The sequence below is a fragment of the Liolophura sinensis genome, chromosome 6 (genome assembly GCF_032854445.1).
Source record: "Liolophura sinensis isolate JHLJ2023 chromosome 6, CUHK_Ljap_v2, whole genome shotgun sequence".
In the NCBI taxonomy this organism is placed as follows: Eukaryota; Metazoa; Mollusca; class Polyplacophora; order Chitonida; family Chitonidae; genus Liolophura; species Liolophura sinensis.
Genome location: NC_088300.1, coordinates 80903545 through 80928517, shown reverse-complemented (window position 1 = coordinate 80928517; position 24973 = coordinate 80903545). Strand labels below are relative to the sequence as shown.

General features: G+C 42.5%; 1 protein-coding gene across 1 annotated transcript in view; it reads right to left on the bottom strand.

Annotated features, from left to right (window-relative positions):
- Positions 1 to 8574: 8574 nt before the first annotated feature.
- The window catches only part of LOC135467599 (nuclear pore membrane glycoprotein 210-like), a 74486-nt gene continuing 58087 nt past the window's right edge, over positions 8575 to 24973 (bottom strand). Inside the window, exons 41-52 of the mRNA XM_064745372.1 lie at positions 24409 to 24583; positions 23538 to 23710; positions 22510 to 22594; positions 21275 to 21407; positions 20536 to 20669; positions 20124 to 20247; positions 18938 to 19084; positions 18164 to 18417; positions 14768 to 14978; positions 13978 to 14091; positions 13315 to 13458; positions 8575 to 12821 (exon numbers count right to left, since the gene is read on the bottom strand). Coding sequence (XP_064601442.1) covers positions 12685 to 12821; positions 13315 to 13458; positions 13978 to 14091; positions 14768 to 14978; positions 18164 to 18417; positions 18938 to 19084; positions 20124 to 20247; positions 20536 to 20669; positions 21275 to 21407; positions 22510 to 22594; positions 23538 to 23710; positions 24409 to 24583 — 1831 coding nt within the window. The 3' untranslated portion in view covers positions 8575 to 12684. The remainder of the gene's footprint in view (positions 12822 to 13314; positions 13459 to 13977; positions 14092 to 14767; positions 14979 to 18163; positions 18418 to 18937; positions 19085 to 20123; positions 20248 to 20535; positions 20670 to 21274; positions 21408 to 22509; positions 22595 to 23537; positions 23711 to 24408; positions 24584 to 24973) is intronic.

The following is a 24973-nucleotide window of genomic DNA, read 5'->3' as shown; positions in this document are numbered from 1 at the left end:
GTAAGGATGGTGAAGTGGTAGGAGAATTTGTACATGCAGCCATCCTCAGTTCTAATACCACTCATCACACATCTGTAATGATGGTGAAGTGGTAGGAGGAGGTTTTGTACATGCAGCCATCCTCAGTTCTAACACAGCTAATCACAGATCTGTAATGATGGTGAAGTGGTAGGAGGAGGATTTATACATGCAGCCATCCTCAGTTCTAACACCACTCATCACACACCTGTAATGATGGTGAAGTGGTAGGAGGAGGTTTTGTACATGCAGCCATCCTGAGTTCTAATACCGCTCATCACACACCTGTAATGATGGTGAAGTGGTAGGAGGAGGATTTATACATGCAGCCATCCTGAGTTCTAATACCACTCATCACACATCTGTAATGATGGTGAAGTGGTAGGAGGAGGATTTGTACATGCAGCCATCCTGAGTTCTAATACCACTCATCACACACCTGTAATGATGGTGAAGTGGTAGGAGGAGGATTTGTACATGCAGCCCTCCTCAGTTCTAACACAGCTAATCACACACCTGTAAGGATGGTGAAGTGGTAGGAGGATTTGTACATGCAGCCATCCTGAGTTCTAATATCACTCATCACACATCTATAATGATGGTGAAGTGGTAGGAGGAGGATTTATACATGCAGCCATCCTCAGTTCTAATACCACTCATCACACACCTGTAATGATGGTGAAGTGGTAGGAGGAGGATTTATACATGGAGCCATCCCGAGTTCTAACACTGCAAATCACACATCTGTAATGATGGTGAAGTGGTAGGAGGAGGTTTTGTACATGCAGCCATCCTGAGTTCTAATACCACTTATCACACACCTGTAATGATGGTGAAGTGGTAGGAGGAGGATTTGTACATGCAACCATCCTGAGTTCTAATACCACTCATCACACATCTGTAATGATGGTGAAGTGGTAGGAGGAGGTTTTGTACATGCAGCCCTCCTGAGTTTTAATACCACTCATCACACATCTGTAATGATGGTGAAGTGGTAGGAGGAGGATTTATACATGCAGCCATCCTCAGTTCTAATACCACTCATCACACACCTGTAATGATGGTGAAGTGGTAGGAGGATTTGTACATGCAGCCATCCTCAGTTCTAACACCGCTCATCACACATCTGTAATGATGGTGAAGTGGGAGGAGGAAGATTTGTACATGCAGCAATGCTGAGTTCTAATACCACTCATCACACACCTGTAATGATGGTGAAGTGGTAGGAGGAGGATTTATACATGCAGCCATCCTCAGTTCTAACACCACTCATCACACACCTGTAATGATGGTGAAGTGGTAGGATCAAGATTTGTACATGCAGCCAGCCTGAGTTCTAACAGCGCTTATCACACATCTGTAATGATGGTGAAGTGGTAGGAGGAGGATTTATACATGCAGCCATCCTGAGTTCTAATACCACTCATCACACACCTGTAATGATGGTGAAGTGGTAGGAGGAAGATTTGTACATGTAGCCATCCTGAGTTCTAACAGCGCTCATCACACACCTGTAATGATTGTGAAGTGGTAGGAGGAGGTTTTGTACATGCAGCCATCCTGAGTTCTAATACCACTCATCACACATCTGTAATGATGGTGAAGTGGTAGGAGGAGGATTTATACATGCAGCCATCCTCAGTTCTAATACCACTCATCACACATCTGTAATGATGAAGTGGTAGGAGGAGGATTTGTACATGCAGCCTTCCTGAGTTCTAATACCACTATCACACATCTGTAATGATGAAGTGGTAGGAGGAGGTTTTGTACATGCAGCCATCCTCAGTTCTAATACCACTCATCACACACCTGTAATGATGGTGAAGTGGTAGGAGGAGGTTTTGTACATGCAGCCATCCTGAGTTCTAATACCACTCATCACACATCTGTAATGATGGTGAAGTGGTAGGAGGAGGATTTGTACATGCAGCCATCCTCAGTTCTAACACCACTCATCACACACCTGTAATGATGGTGAAGTGGTAGGAGGGGGATTTGTACATGCAGCCATCCTCAGTTCTAACACCGCTAATCACAGATCTGTAATGATGGTGAAGTGGTAGGAGGAGGAGTTGCACATGCAGCCATCCTCAGTTCTTATACCACTCATCACACACCTGTAATGATGGTGAAGTGGTAGGAGGAGGTTTTGTACATGCAGCCATCCTGAGTTCTAATACCACTCATCACACATCTGTAATGATGGTGAAGTGGTAGGAGGAGGATTTGCACATGCAGCCATCCTGAGTTCTTATACCACTCATCACACACCTGTAATGATGGTGAAGTGGTAGGAGGAGGTTTTGTACATGCAGCCATCCTGAGTTCTAATACCACTCATCACACATCTGTAATGATGGTGAAGTGGTAGGACGATTTGTACATGCAGCCATCCTCATTTCTAACACCACTCATCACACACCTGTAATGATGGTGAAGTGGTAGGAGGAGGTTTTGTACATGCAGCCATCCTCAGTTCTAACACCGCTAATCACAGATCTGTAATGATGGTGAAGTGGTAGGAGGAGGATTTGCACATGCAGCCATCCTCAGTTCTTATACCACTCATCACACACCTGTAAGGATGGTGAAGTGGTAGGAGAATTTGTACATGCAGCCATCCTCAGTTCTAATACCACTCATCACACATCTGTAATGATGGTGAAGTGGTAGGAGGAGGTTTTGTACATGCAGCCAGCCCGAGTTCTAACACCGCTAATCACAGATCTGTAATGATGGTGAAGTGGTAGGAGGAGGATTTATACATGCAGCCATCCTCAGTTCTAACACCACTCATCACACACCTGTAATGATGGTGAAGTGGTAGGAGGAGGTTTTGTACATGCAGCCATCCTGAGTTCTAATACCGCTCATCACACACCTGTAATGATGGTGAAGTGGTAGGAGGAGGTTTTGTACATGCAGCCATCCTCAGTTCTAACATCACTCATCACACACCTGTAATGATGGTGAAGTGGTAGGAGGAGGATTTGTACATGCAGCCATCCTCAGTTCTAACACAGCTAATCACAGATCTGTAATGATGGTGAAGTGGTAGGAGGAGGATTTATACATGCAGCCATCCTCAGTTCTAATACCACTCATCACACACCTGTAATGATGGTGAAGTGGTAGGAGGAGGATTTATACATGGAGCCATCCCGAGTTCTAACACCGCAAATCACACATCTGTAATGATGGTGAAGTGGTAGGAGGAGGTTTTGTACATGCAGCCATCCTGAGTTCTAATACCACTTATCACACACCTGTAATGATGGTGAAGTGGTAGGAGGAGGATTTGTACATGCAACCATCCTGAGTTCTAATACCACTCATCACACACCTGTAATGATGGTGAAGTGGTAGGAGGAGGATTTGTACATGCAGCCATCCTCATTTCTAATACCACTTATCACACACCTGTAATGATGGTGAAGTGGTAGGAGGAGGTTTTGTACATGCAGCCATCCTGAGTTTTAATACCACTCATCACACATCTGTAATGATGGTGAAGTGGTAGGAGGAGGATTTATACATGCAGCCATCCTCAGTTCTAATACCACTCATCACACACCTGTAATGATGGTGAAGTGGTAGGAGGATTTGTACATGCAGCCATCCTCAGTTCTAATACCACTCATCACACACCTGTAATGATGGTGAAGTGGTAGGAGGAGGATTTGTACATGCAGCCATCCTCATTTCTAATACCACTTATCACACACCTGTAATGATGGTGAAGTGGTAGGAGGAGGATTTGTACATGCAGCCATCCTCATTTCTAATACCACTCATCACACATCTGTAATGATGGTGAAGTGGTAGGAGGAGGATTTATACATGCAGCCATCCTGAGTTCTAATACCACTTATCACACACCTGTAATGATGGTGAAGTGGTAGGAGGAGGATTTGTACATGCAGCCATCCTCATTTCTAATACCACTCATCACACACCTGTAATGATGATGAAGCGGTAGAAGGAGGATGGGTACATGCAGCCATCCTGAGTTCTAATACAAGTGATCAATGCAGAAATCAAGTGATCAATGCAGAAACCAGGTGATCAATGCAGAAACCAAGTGATAAATGCAGATATCAAGTGACGGTAAACTCCCGGAAACTTGGTTAACAGTTAGGTGTTTGCAATGCCAAACCATGGTGTTGGCACCACCAAATGTGACATTTCATTTTAATTACAACAGTGACTACCTGTCCGGTGCATGAGTACCTGCACGGCGCAAGAGTACCTGCACGGCGCAAGAGTACCTGCCCGCTGCATTGTGTATGATAGTGTTCTCACTGGCTAACTATTTTTGTGGCTAGTATTTTTGTAATTGCATGCACTGGTCATCTGAATTACAGATACACTACACACAATATTTACTGTCTTCTCCTCTCAGCCTTGCAATGCAAAGCTAATTTTCAGTCGGAGACTGTAAACCCCCTTTAAAACATAAATAAATGTTTAGTTTGAAAACTAATCACAGACCTGTTTACCTCAAAATTTTACCTGGAGGAATCAAAGTGACAAAACTTAATAATCTAAGACGAAAATGAGTAGTATTGTTATTTATGGTTATTATTGTTGACGATCAGATAACTAGGTTGTCCATATACTCCCAAGGTCTATTGAAATGTCAATATTAAAAAAAAAAACCCTCAGGAGACCTAGAACAATTTTTTTCTTACAAACCATTACACACAAAGTGCCCTTTTTTATATTAACACACTCAAACATTGACTTGTGAACAGCACAAGAACTAAACAACTCATCAAAGTTATAAAACACCATATATTGATCTATCAGAAAGTTTTTCTGTCCAAGAGTGTAAACATCGTTCCAAATTTTACACTGAATCAAAAAGACAACAGGTCAATGGCACTATGTGGTCACAGAAAGGTAATATGCAGTCTAGTTCAGATGAAAGTTCAAATAGTCTCTGCAGCCAAATCTGACCGGCAGTGATTTAAGCAGAAGCTTTCAAGGGTACTGTCAGACTTGTCATCTATGCATCTTACAGCTGGATCAGCCACCTTAGCATGATTCAGTACGCTATCTGACAGAGGTAATTTCTCCAAAATGTACTTTAGTTATTGTCTGATAATATTTCTTAACAGATTTGTAAAAATCACTGATTCTCTTCCTTCCTTAGATGATTTTTCCCCTCTCTTGCCCAGAAAAGCTTCTGCAAAATGACAAATGAGTATACTCTGGCTGTCTTTCAGATTACAAGGCTGCATGTAATGGACTTCATGTCATGATTTCATTCTCTATGCTGATGACTTTAAGTAACAATCGAATATGGTCCTCATCTACCAAGGGTGAGAATTTTCCACCCAGAAGCTTGAAGAACAAGTAGCACTGAATCAAACAGAGAATGGACAAATAGAAGGAAATGGGCCAATAACAGTTTGTTGGTGACCTAACAACAGTCAGTATACTTTCAATTTTCTTCCCTGCACAAGGATCATCCTTATTTGACCCCTTCACTAGCTCCTGCTTTCCTGGAGAAAAAAATCTCAAGAAAGACATTCACAGCATCCCAATTCTGAACCATACGAGCAAGACACCTGAAACAAATTACCAAAGACACTGTTACAAACAATTTATTGTTGGTACAATCAACTTATTACAAATTATAATTCCAGTAATAAACAATAAACAGACAGGTAGGTGATGTTAAAGTTCCTCATTCATCTACATCTTTTAGCAAATGGCACTTACACTGGCAGTATGCATTATGAAATGTGAAAGAGTAACTACCTGCTTAGACTAAGCCATCTGGTACACACATGCTTTCACATTTTTCTGTACGATGCCACAGTTTTCCTTTAAATTTATCAAGTCGTGTAGAACTCTTCTGGAAAAAAATAGTAGATGTCAGTCAGGGACTCTTCAAAGGGGGACAGACACTCATTTGCAGCCTTTCGTGCCCCAATGTGGATGGCATATAAAGTGCAACGACCAAGGATCACGCTCAGACATTCTTCTTTAATATATGCAGAGACTGATTTGTGCTTCCGGTCTATGACCTTAACATGATCACAGCCTAAAGCAAGACAATTTGTCCAGCTCAATCCAGCAGATTTCACCTCTGTACCCAGTAACTTGAATACATTTTCACCTGTTGAAAGAAAGAAAGAATTCTTACATCACGAATCATTAACTAAGTAACAGTATCGTAACCTTTAGTTTTTGAAAAACTGGAGTATTTTTTTTTTAAATTCAGTCAATAAATTTTCTGTTCACTGAAATTTATTTTTAATACCTATTACCTAGCAATTCCGATATGACTTCATTGGTTTATGAGTTCAGGCTCCTAGCCACAACTGGGAATTGCCTGCTACTACTACCATTACTTCCATATGCAGAAATGGTGAGTGGCTGTGATTTCATTCTCTGAATAAGAGATTCTTAGCTAGTTTTTTTCTACTTCTTTGATAAAAGGCATGGCTTTATTTCTGCAACAGTACATTCTTGCAATAAACCAATACCCAAACTAATATGATATTACACACAAGGCACCACCCATGTATAAGCAGTTGCTGAAGTTCAAACTGGCACTGGACATTTCCAAATGAGTCATTAAAAATATAAGAGTACATATACATAACAATGAAATTAGGGTTCAAATCACTAGTTGAATCACAAAGTTGAACTCATTTTACACCACTTTTTTGATAATATGTCTATATTTCTGTTTAATGTATGCTCCTACTAATTTCACAAAAACAAAACCTCCTCCACAAAACCAGCATATATAAAAATATTTTTTCATGCAAAATGAACACAGGTTTATAAATGATAGCTGCAAATCAACTGACATGCGAGTAGTATCCACACAAGATAAAATTTAAGCAAAATCATATTACCCAATTCCTTCGTTGTATCTTTAATATGAGTGTCTAGATTAACCCTTTTGTTTGGTGAAAATAGAGAATGAAGTATAAGATGATGCACAAAATAAAATCAATATATCACAGAAGAAAATGGTTACTGTCTGAAAATCGAAAGCTTTTTTCACAAAAAAAAAATATTACACTACGGTACCAACTGTCCATAACACCACTATGTCAACGGTAATGATAGTCCAGATGCTGACCAAAAGACAACATGGTGGTAAAACCCAAGGAGAATTCCATACCTTTAGCTATTTCAGCGTCGGGAAATACCCTTTGGAAGCACTGGGTTGGCGAGTTAGCAGAGGAAAGCGGCAAATGCACATGGTCACTTCAGTTTATACGACTAGCTGCGGAAGCTTTGTTTGGCTGTTTTTCTCACTCCTCGCTAGGTAATTGGTCGTGGTGCTAGATATGTTGATTTGTTTTCTGCAGTCATTTGTCCTCCGTTTGCACAAATAGAATCTTTTCTACACAATCGGCAATGAACATAACAGTCCGCTTTAGCGGATCCTCCAAGACATGGTCAGACATTTGTATATTTGTCCTTCGGAATGTCTACTTGGATGATTTGCGCGTCTTTTTGTTGGTATCTCCTCATCACCGGACATATCAGAATCCGGCACAGGAGCGCGTCTAGACATGGCAGGCAATTGTCTGCTAGAAGTGAATTGGCGGCGAAAGCGGCTAGGCAGTTTCCTCCCCAGTGCGGAGCAATGCACATCGGCGTACTGTATTCAGTACTACTCAATACTGGCACACCTGGGCGGAGAAATAGGGGTTAATATCGTTAATCGGGATTACACTTCCTGAATATAGCACAGATTCTAGTGCTGAAAAACGGCTGAGACCACTGCGGGTTTCGAAATCCCGCACCAAATCGCCAGCAATACATGTCAACCGTCTAGACCACTTGACCAACACGCCTTCCACAAAAATAAAAAAGTTGACCGGTTGACTTTACAGCGAACATGCATTACCCCTCTGGTGATCACAAATGACACCACTGCCTTAGGTGAATGGTCATTTAGAAAGTGGATTAAGTAACAGTATTATCGTTAATAGGGATGACACTTTCTGAATATAGCACAAATTCTAGTGCTGAAATTTGCATGTTCGCTGTAAAGTCTACCGGTCAACTACCTTCTTTCTCTTTGGAAGGCGTGTTGGTCGAGTGGTCTAGACGGTTGACGTGTTGCTGGCGATTTGGTGCGGGATTTCGAAACCCTCAGTGGTCTCAGCCACTTTTCAGCACTAGAATCTGTGCTATATTCTGGAAGTGAAATCCCTATTAACGATAATACTGTTACTTAATCCACTTTCTAAATGACATCTGTATGTCTTAATGGGAGATCACTTATGTTTGTATTCCAGTCGTTAAAGAGTTATTTCCCTTGGTCGGTACTCAGCGGTAAACCGAAATATTTTTCAGGGAATTGTACGGAACTAATTCCCCAAAATTCGTGGTATAAACTCTTCAATATTCGTAATTATTTGGGCGATGGCGTAGTGGCGTAATGGATGATAAAAAATCGTCAATTACGCCAAATTCGTAAAAGTAAACAGGTCTGTAATCAAATGTTTCAGGACTATCATCTATTACCGTCAACAGACTTATTTCCACAAGTATGACAAAGTTAAAGCAAACATCTTGTGAATACAAAACCATTTTTTTTTATTGTTCTTACAATTTGGCAATAGTGACACGCACATATTTTCATCAGAGGGCCAACAAACAGACTACACTTAGAAACAAACAGTGGACAAATATGGCAGAACACAGGTGGCTGAGAAAGCACCTACAGTGTACTTCAACAGTATGTCTCACAGCACAGGTTTTTTAAAAACAAATGTTGATGAACACATTCTTGCCATTCATGAATTTCCACACAATCCTGCAGATTGACTTTGGAGAAAATGGTTCCGTACAGGAAAAATTCCACTTTCGACAAGTTTAAAACTAGTCTGAAGTCCTTAAGCACCCTGTACATAAACAACATATACATCAGAATGCAGAACAATGTTTTCACACCACCATCTTATGGTTTGCATAGTTAGTGACCTGGAAAGGTGAAAGATGACAAACAGGGACACATTACAAACAGGCATGCCGGGGTCACGTGACAAACAGGGAAACATACAAACAGGGCAAAGATACAACCCAACTCAAATTACAAACAGGTGCTCTTTACACATGTAATAAACATAAGCCCTGTCTACGGTGACAAATGCACACAGTCTCCAAAACAAATGCACACTGGCTCTAAGACAAATCCTCTTATTATGTACATGTATCTATTCCAGTACTTCACACTTTACACATGAAAGTTTTTGTGTACATCCACTGCACTATCAGAAATCCTCAGCTGGTTAATAAACCAAGTGCTCAATGCAGAAACCAAGTACTCAATGCAGAAACCAAGTGCTCAATGCAGAAACAATGCAGAAAGCAGGTGCTCAGTGCAGAAACCAAGTGATCAATGCAGAAACAATGCAGAAACCAAGTGCTCAAGGCAGAAACCAAGTGCTCAATGCAGAAACAATACAAAAACCAAGTGATCAATGCAGAAACCAAGTGCTCAATGCAGAAACCAAGTGCTCAATACAGAAACCAAGTGCTCAATGCAGAAACAATGCAGAAACCAAGTGCTCAATGTACAAACCAAGTGCTCAATGTAGAAACCAAGTGCTCAATGCAGAAATCAAGTGACTGGAAACTCTTGGAAGTTTGGTTAACAGTCAGATGCCTGCAATGCAAAACCATGGTGCTGACACCACCAAATACTTTTGACACACCATGTGACATTTCATTTTAATTATAACAGTGATTTGTTTCAATGCTGTCATCCACTTTTTGCCATAAAGGTAAGGGAGCTCCCTACTCAGGGCCTGTGTCCAATGACTTCGACCTGCTTCTGAAAGCTTACTGAAAAGGCAAATTTGATTGTGCAGAAGATAAGACAACTGACGTGTACCACTATCCAAGTTCTGAGGATACAAACTGATAGCCTTTCCTCTAGCCTCCATACTGCAGTCTAGGCCTGATCTGAGCAGGACCAAACTCCTCACCCCACTTTGGTTGTCTATGGCTGTTGTTCATGGAGTGACAGGTAAGTCTATGTTTATACTATATGCATTAAGAGATAAGAATATGGCCTATCTGAACATACTTGGAAGAGCCAGACTTTTTCATAAGATGATCAAATAATATCTGTATGTATGAGGAAAGTGACTGAAAACATCCCATGAAAGTTGACACGAAACAGTTGTCACAATACTGTTTGAATAAAAACATGATTTCAGATTGTTGGTTTGACAGCTTTGGGAATTGAAATAATGGGAATATAGCTTGTGATGAACTGTCAACAAGTTTGCAATTGTCAAAATAAACCATGACTCATCTAAAGATATAATATCCAACATATCTAAATGCACAGAAGTTAATACATGTATAATGCAGACATAACAAAGTACAAAACATCATCTATCAGTCAGCATTAAACAGCTGTAAAAATCAGGACAAACAATTGTGTGACATGAAGAGCCAAGATGGAAAAAGCACCGTATAACAAATATAATGATAAATCTATTTGATTTTAACTTTTTCCCAGTAATGCACATCTAATGAGTTGGCAGTTATTTGAGAAATAAAGGTAACACCCCTCAAGGTTCACCATACAATGTACCTACATCTATATGCATCTTCCATTGTAAAGTTCAACAGAAGTCCTCTTTTGATGTATTGACGTCAGTTTTTGCATGAAAAAATTTAAAAACTGAAAAAAAACAAAAAAAACCTTTGTCTAGAATTTCTCCTGAGAAGTTTACTGGCTTCTTTACTCACAAGTGCATATGCACTATTAGACTAACTGGGCAGAACAAACTGCTTAACAGTACCTGATGATCTGATTGGCACCTAATGCCATACTCAATGACAATGATTTATACGTGTGGCATGGGACATTCATAATATTTGTACATCATTATCTTATCATGACTTTACGACAAGTTCACAGTAATCTCCATTACAAACTGTGTCAGCAGCGCTCTACACAATGACACAAGCATGATGTCTGATGTTACCTCGCTGCCTTCACAGATCAACATGTAAATCAGACAATCCATGTGACATACAACAGGATCAGTGAGATTCCATGTGACATACAACAGGATCAGTGAGATTCCCTGCTCTTAAATGTATCCAGCTGAAGTCGTTAGGCTACAGACAGACAGACACAAGACTTGCACAACTTACACATTTTATACATACATATATACATCTATACATCTATGTACAACAGTAAAGATGTAGATACTGCTGGGAGGTCACTGACATCCAAGCACAGCTTCCACAGTTTCCCCTGGCAGCTTTGATGGATGGTTAGGACACTTTACTATCAGAAGGACTATGTAACACCTGTGAGAAGTTTGTATGGTGAACGTAAACACACTCCCCACACACCACAGCACTTATCTGCCCATGTATTCTTTCTTCTGCCTTCCAGTTTGCCGAGATGCATCTACTGCTCTCGCATGATTTCACAATACTGTACAGTTTGCCGAGATGTATCTACTGCTCTCGCATGATTTCACAACACTGTACAGTTTGCCGAGATGGGTCTACTGCTCTCGCATGATTTCACAATACTGTACAGTTTGCCGAGATGTATCTACTGCTCTCGCATGATTTCACAATACTGTACAGTTTGCCGAGATGTATCTACTGCTCTCGCATGATTTCACAACACTGTACAGTTTGCCCAGATGGATCTACTGCTCTCGCATGATTTCACAACACTGTACAGTTTGCCGAGATGCATCTACTGCTCTCGCATGATTTCACAACACTGTACAGTTTGCCGAGATGTATCTACTGCTCTCGCATGATTTCACAATACTGTACAGTTTGCCGAGATGTATCTACTGCTCTCGCATGATTTCACAACACTGTACAGTTTGCCGAGATGTATCTACTGCTCTCGCATGATTTCACAATACTGTACAGTTTGCCGAGATGGGTCTACTGCTCTCGCATGATTTCACAACACTGTACAGTTTGCTGAGATGTATCTACTGCTCTCGCATGATTTCACAATACTGTACAGTTTGCCGAGATGCATCTACTGCTCTCGCATGATTTCACAACACTGTACAGTTTGCTGAGATGTATCTACTGCTCTCGCATGATTTCACAACACTGTACAGTTTGCTGAGATCGATCTATTGCTCTCGCATGATTTCACAATACTGTACAGTTTGCTGCTGTTGTAGCTCTCTATCAAAATCTCCCGTGTAAAGATACTGATCAGATGTATGTCCCTTACTTTCCTGGCAACTTTATTTGTATTATTTCTTTGATTGGTGTTTAACATTGGTTATGGGGTGGAGGAAGCCAGAGTGTCGAGTGTAACTCCCTCCCTCTATCCCCGGCCCCCCAATACCATCGAACCACTTGCCCTCCTGGCTTAAATCCAACAGCCTTATTCTGATGTCACTGGTATGTCTGGTAAGCTGAAGGTTACCCTTATCTGATCAGGTAGCAGTCTGAACAGTACTTTCACAGATTAAGTAAGCCCTCTTGCATGTTTACATCACCTCACATGTAGAGTGAAAAAACAAAGTTTTGATGAGCACATTCAGTAATCACTGACAAATAATTTTGGGTAACTTGTGACATCTTTTTCTATTTCTTCTTTGTTTCCTCCTCCTCAAAAAAATCATTTTCGACATCATTTTTTTGCAGTGAATAGTCCTGTGCTTGCTATAGCCCCCCAATGGGAGAGCCTGGACTCTTCCGATGCCTGGCTGGTGAGGCTTCCTGAGGCCTGTAGCCAGTGCTCCACAATCTGTAGGGGGTTCCAGGGGAAAAAGGGCCGCCGGGTGGCGAGTAATTCATACCTGAAAACAACACACAAACACAGAATTAAGTACATGGGCTATCTGACAACAATGTTGCTACAACCCTGTGAACAACTTATTGTGACGCTCTCAAAATCCTGACTGACTTCCTCATCTCACAGATCAGGGAGAAATTTTAGAAAAAGTGGAAATGTATTTCATTACCCAGATTAAAAACCAGACTAGTGTTATTTGGGGTTAATAATCAACAGCTCCATCTTATCTGTTCTTCTTCTGCAACATGCTATGGACAATTTAGGATAGTGAGATAATCCAAAAATGGGCTGAGCTAAGGTACATGTGAGGGTATACATCACAAAAGGACCAGATTATCCCAGGGTACAAAACACAGCATTCCTACCATGTTAGAAAGAGAGAATTATATTACTACTAAACTTGACCAAGGCTGGTACCAGAGCAACCACATCACCAGGCAAACTCAGAGGCTGACAGAGAGACCACAGACATGGTAACTTGTAATGTGTTGACTTACTGTCAGCTTTGTAAGGCGAGATGTGTCCTGGAGAGTCTCCATAGCCTAAGTAGGGTGATCCCGGGGCTCTCGGGGAGCTGGGCTGAGAGAAGGTGCCTGGGGCGGAGCTCACGCTGTAGCGCGGTCCAAATATGGCAAAGTATGCTGTAATCAGAAAGAACAACAACAATGTTAACCACCCCACCTTACAGCATGCTGAGTGGAATAAACAGCTGCACATATGTGTGTGTTGAAGTTGGGACGATGTCATGGAGCAACAACACCCTTCAATGGTAAAAGCCAACACTCTTCATGTCATCTCTGGGATTGGTTCTGGATTTTCAGAATTCTCAACATACATTACTATTTTGTTGTCTTTCACAATAAAACTTAATCACCTATGCCATCCAACACTACCAACGCACTGTTGTCATGACAACTCCTTCCTGAAGCTACCTACATAATAAACACGTAAACATAAACTCACTCGCCCATTTTGCTTTTGGGTAACAGTAACATTAGAATTTTAGATCTATGGTGACAGTAACTGCAGTGAGAATTTACCAAGGATTACCACGGTAATATCTGCTACGACAGCCAACAGTAACACCAGAGGGGACTTGCCTAGGGTTACCACGGCAACAGCTGCTATGACAGCTAATAGCAACACCAGACAGGACTTACCAAGGATCACCACGGCAACAGTTGCTACGACAGCTAACAGTAACACCAGAGAGGACTGGTAGTTCCCCGCTATAACATGAAATACTGTTCCCCATCCAACCTCTTTAGTTCGAACTGAAACATTTAGGCAAATTTATCCACCCACATGTACATAATTTTGAATTATCCAGCCTTTGTCAAAACAAAACAAATAAACAGTGGAATATTTAATTATATCAGTAAAAAAAAATTGATTGTAACAAACATCTCATACATGTGTAATTAACTAAATGACATGAACCTTAAAAACATTCAGTGGCGCATATATATGCTGGGGGGGGGTGCTGTACTTGTAATGAAGAGATATATACAAGGGAGGGGGGACTACTTGCAGTGAGGAGATATATACTCAGGGGCTGTACTTGTAAAGAGGACATATACTGGGGGCTGTTCTTGTAATGAAAAGATATATACTGGGAGGGGGGGCTGTACTTGTAATGAAGAGATATATACTGGGGGAGCTGTACTTGTAATGAAGAGATATATGGGGGGGCTGTACTTGTAATGAAGAGATATATGGGGGGGGTGCTGTACTTGTAATGAGGCGATGTAAACTGGGATGGAGGATGAAACATAACTTTCTCACACTTCTCATGATTTTGTCTATGCTAAACCCAGAATATTTTTCTTAAAGTTTTGAAGTACAAAAAAAAAAGATTCATCCAAAAAGAGGAAATGTTGTATTTCAATCAGTCTTGCACATACAAGCCTTAAAAATAAAATAAATGGAAATACACATGGACACACTTACCATACTCGGGCTGCTGCCCCAACAGTTTGATTCTGACCACTACCTTCTCCATCTGACCTGTACTCTGACAAATCAGCTCCACCATTACATCTGTCTTCTCCCTCTCCCAAACTGCATCCAGCAACCGGATTGGAAACTGCAGCAGCGAGCCAGCTTTGGAATCTCTCTCTGCCGGGAGCAGCTCTAGAATGTCTCGATCACTTGACAGAATCTGTAAAACAACAGGTCGGGTTTGTGATGGATAGGGGTGTATGTCATACCCTTGTTAAATTACTTGTGTGTAATTTCCAAGAAAGCTTTGCAAACTGCTAATCAGACAGAGCCAAAACCATCCAAAGCCAGTTGTAGCCATTAATTTGGAACTGACTGGAATAAGCAGATGTGTGACCCTTGAGTCTAGTTTCCAATAAGAACAAGGCATTACTGGGCTGTTCTGCTAGCTATATTGGAAAGATTTTCCCCCAGGGTTTTGGTTATAGAAACTTTGAAGTCCATAACCTGTACACTTGTACATTTTGTTCGTAGGGCACAAATTCATATATAAACTTTTTTAATATACTGTAGATACAAATCAACAACAATAGGAAAATAGAGATCTTTTACTGTATTTGATAAGCTGTCTTTGTTTCGGCCAAACAAAAGCAGAATTGCATGTAATTCAAATCTGAAATTATTATACATGTAAGAGGCAAATAAAATGGCGACACTTCATCATGCTGTAGGAGCTTTGTAAAACGTAACAAGGCATTCAGAGACTGCACGACTTACCCTCATCTAATCAGGATGAAACACTGAAGTGATCTGACTGTGTACGACATACCCTCATATGATCAGGATGGAACACTGAAGTGATCTGACTGTGTACGACTTACCCTCATCTGATCAGGATGGAATACTGAAGTGATCTGACTGTGTACGGCTTACCCTCATCTGATCAGGATGGAACACTGAAGTGATCTGACTGTACGACATACCCTCATATGATCAGGATGGAATACTGAAGTGATCTGACTGTGTACGACTTACCCTCATCTGATCAGGATGGAACACTGAAGTGATCTGACTGTGTACGACTTACCCTCATCTGATCAGGATGGAACACTGAAGTGATCTGACTGTGTACGACTTACCCTCATCTGATCAGGATGGAACACTGAAGTGATCTGACTGTACGACATACCCTCATATGATCAGGATGGAATACTGAAGTGATCTGACTGTGTACGACTTACCCTCATCTGATCAGGATGGAACACTGAAGTGATCTGACTGTGTACGGCTTACCCTCATCTGATCAGGATGGAATACTGAAGTGATCTGACTGTGTACGACTTACCCTCATCTGATCAGGAAGGAATACTGAAGTGATCTGACTGTGTACGACTTACCCTCATCTGATCAGGATGGAATACTGAAGTGATCTGACTGTGTACGACTTACCCTCATCTGATCAGGAAGGAATACTGAAGTGATCTGACTGTGTACGGCCTACCCTCATATGATCAGGATGGAACACTGAAGTGATCTGACTGTGTACGACTTACCCTCATCTGATCAGGATGGAACACTGAAGTGATCTGACTGTACGACATACCCTCATATGATCAGGATGGAACACTGAAGTGATCTGACTGTGTACGACTTACCCTCATATGATCAGGATGGAACACTGAAGTGATCTGACTGTGTACGACATACCCTCATCTGATCAGGAAGGAATACTGAAGTGATCTGACTGTGTACGGCTTACCCTCATCTGATCAGGATGGAACACTGAAGTGATCTGACTGTGTACGACATACCCTCATCTGATCAGGATGGAATACTGAAGTGATCTGACTGTACGACTTACCCTCATCTGATCAGGATGGAATACTGAAGTGATCTGACTGTGTACGACTTACCCTCATCTGATCAGGATGGAACACTGAAGTGATCTGACTGTGTACGGCATACCCTCATCTGATCAGGAAGGAATACTGAAGTGATCTGACTGTGTATGGCTTACCCTCATCTGATCAGGATGGAACACTGAATTGATCTGACTGTGTACGACATACCCTCATCTGATCAGGATGGAATACTGAAGTGATCTGACTGTACGACTTACCCTCATCTGATCAGGATGGAACACTGAATTGATCTGACTGTGTACGGCCTACCCTCATATGATCAGGATGGAACACTGAAGTGATCTGACTGTGTACGACTTACCCTCATCTGATCAGGATGGAATACTGAAGTGATCTGACTGTGTACGGCTTACCCTCATCTGATCAGGATGGAACACTGAAGTGATCTGACTGTGTACGACATACCCTCATCTGATCAGGATGGAATACTGAAGTGATCTGACTGTACGACTTACCCTCATCTGATCAGGATGGAACACTGAATTGATCTGACTGTGTACGGCCTACCCTCATATGATCAGGATGGAACACTGAAGTGATCTGACTGTGTACGACTTACCCTCATCTGATCAGGATGGAACACTGAAGTGATCTGACTGTATGACATACCCTCATATGATCAGGATGGAATACTGAAGTGATCTGACTGTGTACGACTTACCCTCATCTGATCAGGATGGAACACTGAAGTGATCTGACTGTGTACGACATACCCTCATCTGATCAGGAAGGAATACTGAAGTGATCTGACTGTGTACGGCTTACCCTCATCTGATCAGGATGGAACACTGAAGTGATCTGACTGTGTACGACTTACCCTCATATGATCAGGATGGAACACTGAAGTGATCTGACTGTACGACATACCCTCATATGATCAGGATGGAATACTGAAGTGATCTGACTGTGTACGGCTTACCCTCATCTGATCAGGATGGAACACTGAAGTGATCTGACTGTGTACGACTTACCCTCACCTGATCAGGATGGAATACTGAAGTGATCTGACTGTGTACGACATACCCTCATATGATCAGGATGGAAAACTGAAGTGATCTGACTGTACGACATACCCTCATATGATCAGGATGGAATACTGAAGTGATCTGACTGTGTACGACTTACCCTCATCTGATCAGGATGGAACACTGAAGTGATCTGACTGTGTATGACTTACCCTCATCTGATCAGGATGGAATACTGAAGTGATCTGACTGTGTACGGCTTACCCTCATATGATCAGGATGGAACACTGAAGTGATCTGACTGTACGACTTAGTCTCATCTGATCACGATGGAACACTGAAGTGATCTGTGTACGACTTACCCTCATGTGATCAGGATGGAATACTGAAGTGATCTGACTGTGTACGGCTTACCCTCATCTGATCAGGAAGGAACACTGAAGTGATCTGACTGTGTACGACTTACCCTCATATGATCAGGATGGAATACTGAAGTGATCTGACTGTGTACGACTTACCCTCATCTGATCCATGAGCTTGTCAGCCACAGACACCCTGATGGTAGACGTCGGCGAAAGATTGCTGACGTGAACCTCAGTGTTGTGAACATAAAATGCAGGGAAGAACGCAAATCTCAGCTCAGGGGAGGTAACTTCTGGCTGCTGACTCTGGCCAGAAACGCGCACCTTGAGGATAATGTCTGTGTCAACTCTGCTGATCTGCTGTGCGAGGTAGTCATTTAGAACTCTCTCCACTTCACACACATACTGACCTGAAGGTAACATGTTGTTCAGGCTATAAACATACCTCAGCATTTATCTGGCACACATGTACTGACCTCTGCCAACTTTGTTAGCCATGTTTCTCCTTACTTTTTTTTTTTTTTGCATATAAACGGGCTACTTCATAGCAAAACAACATTGGTTGGAGCGGTTAATTTTTAGGGCCTCACAAAAAGTATAATTTTATCAATCTACACAGCCTAATGCCCTCAGAATATGCTTTAATAAAAACCTTGCAAACGTTCGAAAAGGTTGGAAAATTACATCAATGCACATTTGTGAAAATGAGCCTGTGACTGGGGTGCTCATAACACTGCACCAATCACATGTTACATTCCCATATATGCATACAAAAACAGTGTTTGTTTTAGATGCTTCAAAAGGTAAAGTCAGCACACAAAGTCACAATCAGCGACAAAAAAATTAACCCTAACAAAGACTGAAGGTATGTGATGGTCTAAACAATTGTTAGAAGTGGGCTGCTGAAGAAATAAGGTGTGGAGCACCTACCTGATTTGGTGTCAAACATGGCTTTGGCATGGAACAGGTCTGCGATAGTGAGATCAGGTAACAGTGTGGATATCTCCAGGAGACAATGGTAAGGAGCAGCCACAGGAGGCAGGCCTAGCTCGGACACCTTCTCCATACACCCATCTCCTACACATACAAAGACAACTTCCAGTAAACTTATCAGGGCTAATATTTCAGACCTGCATAGTTATGTTTACAGTCACAATAGCCTCCTACCCCCTCCTCACCCATGCCCCACAGACCAGGTGAACATTCACAATAGCCCCCTACCCCCTCCTCACCCAGGCCTCACAGACCAGGTGAACAGTCACAATAGCCCCCTCCCCTCCTCACAGACCAGGTGAACTGTCACAATAGCCCCCTACCCCGTCCTCACCCATGCCTCACAGACCAGGTGAACAGTCACAATAGCCTCCTACCCCCTCCTCACCCATGCCCCACAGACCAGGTGAACAGTCACAATAGCCCCCTACCCCCTCCTCACCCATGCCTCACAGACCAGGTGAACAGTCACAATAGCCCCCTACCCCCTCCTCACCCATGCCTCACAGACCAGGTGAACAGTCACAATAGCCTCCTACCCCCTCCTCACCCATGCCCCACAGACCAGGTGAACAGTCACAATAGCCCCCTACCCCCTCCTCACCCATGCCTCACAGACCAGGTGAACAGTCACAATAGCCTCTTACGCCCTCCTCACCCAGACCTCGCATACTATGTGAACAGTCACAATAGCCTCTTGCCCCCTCCTCACCCATGCCCCAAAGACCAGGTGAACAGTCACAATAGCCTCTTACGCCCTCCTCACCCAGGCCTCGCATACTGTGTGAACAGTCACAATAGCCTCCTACCCCCTCCTCACCCATGCCCCACAGACCAGGTGAACAGTCACAATAGCCTCTTACCCCCTCCTCACCCATGCCCCACAGACCAGGTGAACAGTCACAATAGCCTCCTACCCCCTCCTCACCCATGCCCCACAGACCAGGTGAACAGTCACAATAGCCTCTTACCCCCTCCTCACCCAGGCTCCACAGACCAGGTGAACATCATACATCTGTACCCTTATCCCCTCCTCACCCAGGCTCCACAGACCAGGTGAACAGAACACATCTGTACCCTTATCCCCTCCTCACCCAGGCTTGTCAGCGAGAAGTCTACTTGCCTTTAAGGTTGATTTCCTTGCCCAGCCCCACCATCACCAGGTACTTCTTCACACTACCATAGTAATTAGTGAGGAATGAGTATGGACTGTTCACGATCACCCTGTTGATGGAGGACACGCCTGCCTGCAATCACATGAAGAACGTTCCTAGTGACTGGCTTATGCAGTTTACAGAAAACTGAAGCAAACAAACCATTTATAAATACAAATACATCTATTTACAGATATAAAAAATTCTCTTGTAAGCACAGAACCTGCTTTCTGCACATACAATTGGAACTAATTGTTTTAAGAATTTTTCACTTACAGAATGGTATTTTGGAGGCTTAACAGAAACAGTGTGTGTAACGAGAAAGCATAGACAGGGTAGGGCTGGCCTAATGTCAGTCCAGTACACAACACACCTACTTACCTCTGTATGAGTGGCCACTCCATCTGACACGCTGTACTTCACTGTTGACGTGCCTATTCTGGTGGCCACAGCTATACCAGTCTTACCGTCCACTGTCAGAGATTTGCCTGTCACAGACCAGCTGCCTTCGTGGCCTGAGAAACAAAATACCACATCATAACCTCATTTGGACTTATGAAAACCCCTCAGCCTTTAGCACATGTGTCATGTAATGAATAGATCCAACTTAACAGGCTAAACCGTTCTAAAGATAGCATGTTTACAAGCCTTTTATAAAATTTAACTTAAATGACCCCAATGACCTTGAAGAAAATGGTAAAGGTCGATGAAAAAGAAAAGGGTTCTTTCTTACAGCAAAGTGTATGTGTAGTGTAAGTTTGGTAAATTTGGCATGAACCAGTCTGGACATATGTTTGCAAGCCTTTCATAAAATTTAACCTAAATGACCCCAATGACCTTGAAGTCAAGGTCGCTGAAAATCAATACGGTTCTTCCTCATGCCAAGGTGTAAGTGTGGTGTAAGTTTGGTGAACTTGGGCTAAACTGTTCTGGAGCGTTAAAAGGATATGGACAGATGGAGGCTGCCCGCTACAACAATAATAAAACAATAACAATGATTGGTGTCACAAAATATCCAGAATTTGAAGACTGACTTTGAGGTGTAATTATTCAACATGAACACAAAATTACTGGTTACATCAATGCAGTGACATGTTCATCTTTAAAGAAGCCTATATACCCCATTCTGAGAGGAGGGGACTGGTGAAGCAGGTGACGTCTCCTAAGGTGAGAGAGGCCTCTGGGGGAGAGATGGCGTAGTTCACAGGTACATTGATGTAATCCACCATCCTGGGGTCTTGTTGGCTCCACACCTACAAGTAACAGAGAAAAAGTCTGATGTATTCCAATTCTGGACATCTTCTGTACAAACCTGTGACACACACATGTGGGTATATCTGAGATCTGGTAGCGTGTGCCTTACATGTACCTAGGTGTGCCTTACATGTACCTGGGCGTGGTTGTATGTAGCATAACACCACAGTTTCTTTAACACTATTCACAATCTGGTCGTCTGCTTATTCCTACAGGCTGAAGGCCCCCAGACCTCTAATATCCTGGGGGCCTCATGTGGCAAACCTGGCCCTTTGGACCTTAACAGGAATTCCTGGCTAATGCCCAGATGTATAGATCAAAACGTTAACAGATGTACTGAGGAGCCATTAACCTTGGCACTAGTATCCCTGAAAACTGTGAGGATGTCAAATGTAAAAAGGAGCTAATAACCTTGACAATGGTATCCCTAGCAGCTGTGAGGAGCCAGATGTAACATGGAGCTACTAACCTTGACAATGGTATCCCTGACAGTAGTGAGGAGCCAGTAACCTTGACAATGGTATCCCTGACTGTAGTGAGGAGCCAGTAACCTTGACAATGGTATCCCTGACAGTAGTGAGGAGCCAGTAACCTTGACAATGGTATCCCTGACAGTAGTGAGGAGCCAGTAACCTTGACAATGGTATCCCTGACAGCAGTGAGGAGCCAGTAACCTAGACAGTGGTATCCCTGACAGAGGTGAGGAGCCAGTAACCTTGACAATGGTATCCCTGACAGTAGTGAGGAGCCAGTAACCTTGACAATGGTATCCCTAGCAGCAGTGAGGAGCCAGTAACCTTGACAATGGTATCCCTAGCAGCTGTGAGGAGCCAGATGTAACATGGAGCTACTAACCTTGACAATGGTATCCCTGACAGTAGCGAGGAGCTACTAACCTTGACAATGGTATCCCTGACAGTAGTGAGGAGCCAGTAACCTTGACAATGGTATCCCTGACAGTAGTGAGGAGCCAGTAACCTTGACAATGGTATCCCTGACAGTAGTGAGGAGCCAGTAACCTTGACAATGGTATCCCTGACAGCAGTGAGGAGCCACTAACCTTGACAGTGGTATCCCTGACAGTAGTGAGGAGCCACTAACCTTGACAATGGTGTCCCCGACATCCGTGGCTCGTGCAGACAAGGTGTTGTTCCCCATGCCACTGGTCACCTGCAGATGGTCAAACCTGTACACAAGACAGAACATGCTATCACAAAGGAGGAACAACTTCATACTAAAGCAGACAGGTAACCGGATGAAATCAGTCAGGTCATGGCAGTGTACGGGATGAAACATAAATCAGTCAGGTCATGGTAGTGTACGGGATGAAATATAAATCAGTCAGGTCATGGTAGTGTACGGGATGAAATATGAATCAGTCAGGTCCTGGTAGTGTATGGGATCAAACATAAATCAGTCAGGTCATGGTAGTGTACGGGATGAAATATAAATCAGTCAGGTCATGGCAGTGTACGGGATGAAATATGAATCAGTCAGGTCCTGGTAGTGTATGGGATCAAACATAAATCAGTCAGGTCATGGTAGTGTACGGGATGAAATATAAATCAGTCAGGTCATGGTAGTGTACGGGATGAAACATGAATCAGTCAGGTCATGGTAGTGTACTGGATGAAACATGAATCAGTCAGGTCATGGTAGTGTACTGGATGAAACATGAATCAGTCAGGTCATGGTAGCTTACTGGATGAAACATAAATCAGTCAGGTCATGGTAGTGTACGGGATGAAATATAAATCAGTCAGGTCATGGCAGTGTACGGGATGAAATATAAATCAGTCAGGTCATGGTAGTGTACGGGATCAAACATAAATCAGTCAGGTCATGGTAGCTTTCTGGATGAAACATGAATCAGTCAGGTCATGGCAGTGTGCTATTCCAGATTTATCAGATTGGTGTTGTTTACAAAGACAAGGATTGCTGTATCTACATCCCTTTGTTGTTGCTTAAAGGGCAAATACTTCATAACAGGAGTAATGTACAATACTCTATAACACCAAACAGACCCCAGGATAAGGAAACTAGTGAACTAAAACCCACCAAACAGAACCACGGCAGGTTCTTCTGAACATGTATCTTCAACTGTTCAAAAGAAACCATTATGAACTTACCTGTTGGAGCGAAAGTTGATACGATTGTTTGTAGCCTGAAAGACAGCGCCCACGTGGTCATGGTACGTTACGGTGAAGGACATAGTGGCCCCCACAGGGATGTTCCCTAACCTTCCATTACTGGTCCTGAAGACTGTGTCCGCGTTCAGCATCACATACGCCACTCTCTGAACCTGGGCAAGGAAGATAAACTTTGTGAAATTCCTCAGTAACCCTTAATTTCCTTACTGCAAGAAGTCTTCCAATGCTTTCCTCCACATGTAGACGTTGTGGGGTTTTCTGTTGGATGACTGTCATCTTATACAACTCAATCTATGCCACTGTTATAATTTATTTTCAAAGGGAGCACAGAACAAGATATTTGTAACAAGATATACTAACAATGATATTTGTTGATAATGTCATTCAAAATGGCTATTACCATTGACTTTGAGTTAATTTCTTTCACTCAAGAATGCAGTCATTTTGCTTTGGTATGCCATTGTGCTCCTGGACCAACCCTTTGCTGAAAACTTGCCAGCGACAAAACCTTTCCGGTCAGTGCAAGGAAAATGTACCACGTAGGATAAAGCACACCACAGACAACTAATTGTTAGAGCTCACTAGAAAGTTTACCAAATTTGGCAGTGGCAGTGCCATTTCGCTGATAGGCATCTGGAGTAATCCCCCTCTTCCTCTCCCCCCAAAAAGGACTTTGGTTATACACCCCCCCCATGTTGAGAAGTCTCCGTACACCCAAAATGCCAGGTGATTGAGTGCTCTAATAATATGAGCACATTTTTTAAGCATACTTACACCTGTACTGCAATTATCTGTAGCACTACTTTACCCTAAATCTCAGTATCTACAGTACCCTTGAAAGCCCTACTACCTTGATGAGTAGTGTAGATGTCTGATTCAGACCAAACTCCTCCAGTGCAGTCACCAGGACAGTGGCCTGCCCAGTCACTGTGCTGGACATCAGGTGACCAGAAGAGTCCACCTTAAGGTTGAGGTTTGGCGGGTCTTGATGGCTAATCTTGTATGTCAGGCGGGCAGCTCCATCTCTGGGGAGGAGAAAACATTTTAACATCATTCATTTTCATTTCATTTAACATCAAATCATATCCAGAGACAGGACAATGTGGGTAATCCTTCCAGACATAATGTGCTCAGAAAAAATGTTGGTATATGGAAATAACAGTAACAACAGGATCAACGAAACCTCGTTCCAACAAAATGATTTATCAACCAGACCAGCACAGATTAGTAAACTTCCAGGAATTTTCCTGGCTTAAAATTCACATTTTCAAGTCTACATTACACATTCCACACATATACATGTACATGCTCAAAGCAATGTAAAATTATCTAATTCACTGAACTCTGTCTTCACATACAAAGCACTGTATTAAGCAATTTCAAAGAAACTGGAAGACAAATTTCTCAAAAATATA